At 47.2% G+C, this 2,500-nt stretch overlaps 1 protein-coding gene across 1 annotated transcript in view; it reads left to right on the top strand.

Moving 5' to 3' along the window:
• LOC134015761 (exocyst complex component 6B-like) overlaps positions 1–2,500 on the top strand; it is a 12,443-nt gene that overhangs the window by 6,381 nt on the left and 3,562 nt on the right. Inside the window, exon 6 of the mRNA XM_062455306.1 lies at positions 77–281. Within this exon, the coding sequence (XP_062311290.1) occupies positions 77–281 (205 nt within the window). The remainder of the gene's footprint in view (positions 1–76; positions 282–2,500) is intronic.

Here is a 2,500-nt window from a genome sequence, read left to right as displayed (position 1 = left end):
TGTGTGTGTGTGTGCGTGTGTGTGTGTGTGTGTGTGCGTGTGCGTGTGTAGCTGATGTCTCCGGCGCCCCCTGCAGGTACTACCCTGCCCTGCGCACGCTGGAGCAGCTACAGGTCACATGTCTCCCGAGGGCAGGGAGGTTCCGCTTCTGCTCCATCATGGCCGACAACATCCCCAGACTCCGCCTTCACACCCGTGACACGGCCATGACTCAGCTCAACGACTTCCTGGAGAACCTCCGGAGACACGCCCACAAGATAGGGGAGGCGGCCATGAAGCAGGTGGCTGGGACACGCACACGCACACACACTCACACACACTCACACACACACACACACTCACACACACTCACACGCACACACACACACATACTCACACGCACTCACGCATATATACTAGGGGTGGAACGGTATATGTATTCGTACCGAACCGTACGGTACGGGCGTCACGGTTCGGTGCATGAATTTCCACGGAGAATACACGGTATAAAAATAAATAAAACTTGCGTGCAAATTAATTTATGTAATGCGGAACTACTGTTAGATACTCGTGTTCTTTAGGGACATCTAATCTGTAGCTCTGAAGCTCTGATTGGCGCCGCCGTGAGTCAGATAGAGGACCCGCCGGCCTTTTTAAGTTTCCCATTCAGTTACAGTAGTACAGGCGAGAGAGTGGTGGATAAGACGAGCACTGTGTGTCGGCGTTGTTCAGCAGTTGTGGGCAGTGACGTGGTCTGGGTAGGCAAGGTATAGGCACTGCCTACCCTGGCAAAATTCAAACGTAAACATTTTTATTAAATCATTTTATTTAATAATCTTGTATTTGTATTTTTACAGTTTATTCTTGTGATTTATATATGCAATGCAGGTGTGCCAATCACTGGAACGAGACAAAAACAAACTGTCCAACTTCTCCTCCCTACAGTGCTTAACCAGCCTTTACACATACAAATAGGGCCAAAAAAAATCACTGACGCAATCGGAATTTACATGTCATCTTCAATGCGCCGTATACACTCGTAGAGGAACCTGGTTTGTTTTGCTTTTTCCTCCGTTGTACCGAACTCGTACCGAACCGTGATGTCTGAACCGCGGTATGAACCGAACCGTGACTTCAGTGTGCCGTTCCACCCTTAATATATACACTCACACACACACACACATATATACACTCACACACACGCATATATACACTCACACACACGCATATATACACTCACACACACGCATATATACACTCACACACACGCATATATACACTCACACACACGCATATATACACTCACACACACACATATATATATATACACTCACACACACACACACACACATATATACACTCACACACACGCATATATACACTCACACACACGCATATATACACACACACACACACATATATATACACTCACACACACACACACACATATATATACACTCACACACACACACATATATATATACACTCACACACACGCATATAAGGTTGTCAGATCCTCAGGAATGACCTGCTGGGGTGGGAGGAGCCATTTAGTCACAGACAGAAGGCTCATGGGAGATGTAGTCCTAGCCTGCTAAGGATTATGGTGTGGGTAGTTTGACGAGTAAGAATGCAGTCTTCAAAACCCAGAGAAGTTGAACTTCTGTCCTGTAGGGGGCAGCAGGTAGCTGTGTCCTGTGCTCACTATTAAACTACTATACTGGTACTAATACTGTACTAATACTACACTGACTACTAAATACTACATTTACATTTAGTCATTTTAGCAGACGCTCTTATCCAGAGCGACTTACAGTAAGTACAGGGACATTCCCCCCGAGGCAAGTAGGGTGAAGTGCCTTGCCCAAGGACACAACGTCATTTGACACGGCCGGGAATCGAACTGGCAACCTTCTGATTACTAGCCCGCTTCCCTAACCGCTCAGCCACCTGACTCCCACGCTATCTACCTCTCTCTCTACTCCCTCCTCTCTTCTCTATCTCTCTCTCTTTTTCCTCTGTCTCTACCTCACTCCATCTTCTCTATATCTCTCTCCCCCTCTCTACTCTCCTTTCTCTCTCCCTCCATCTCCCTTGTCCTCTCTCTCCATCTTCTCTCTCCTCTCTCTCTCTCTATCCATCTCCCCTCTCCTCTCTCCATCTCCCCTCTCCTCTCTCTCCATCTCTCTCTCTCTCTCTCTCTCTCTCTCTCTCTCTCTCTCTCTCTCTCTCTCTCTCTCTCACTCTGTTCCCTCTCTTCTGCTTGCTGAAACTGATCTGGAATCTTGGCCGACTCTGAGCTGTACTCTATAACGTGTGTGTGTGTGTGTGCTCGTGTTCAGAGTCTAAACCTCTGTTTAAACTGCAGAAACCTACTCACATGATAACTTGAAGAATGATTCTGCATTCCATCTCCTACAGTTAATTCTGGGTGGAAGAAGTTGAGGCACACACACACACACACACACACACACACACACACACACACACACACACACACAGAGGCTGTCTCTGGTAGACA

This window comes from Osmerus eperlanus, unplaced genomic scaffold (assembly GCF_963692335.1).
Source record: "Osmerus eperlanus unplaced genomic scaffold, fOsmEpe2.1 SCAFFOLD_647, whole genome shotgun sequence".
Lineage (NCBI taxonomy): Eukaryota > Metazoa > Chordata > Actinopteri > Osmeriformes > Osmeridae > Osmerus > Osmerus eperlanus.
This window is presented reverse-complemented; position numbering and strand designations above follow the sequence as displayed.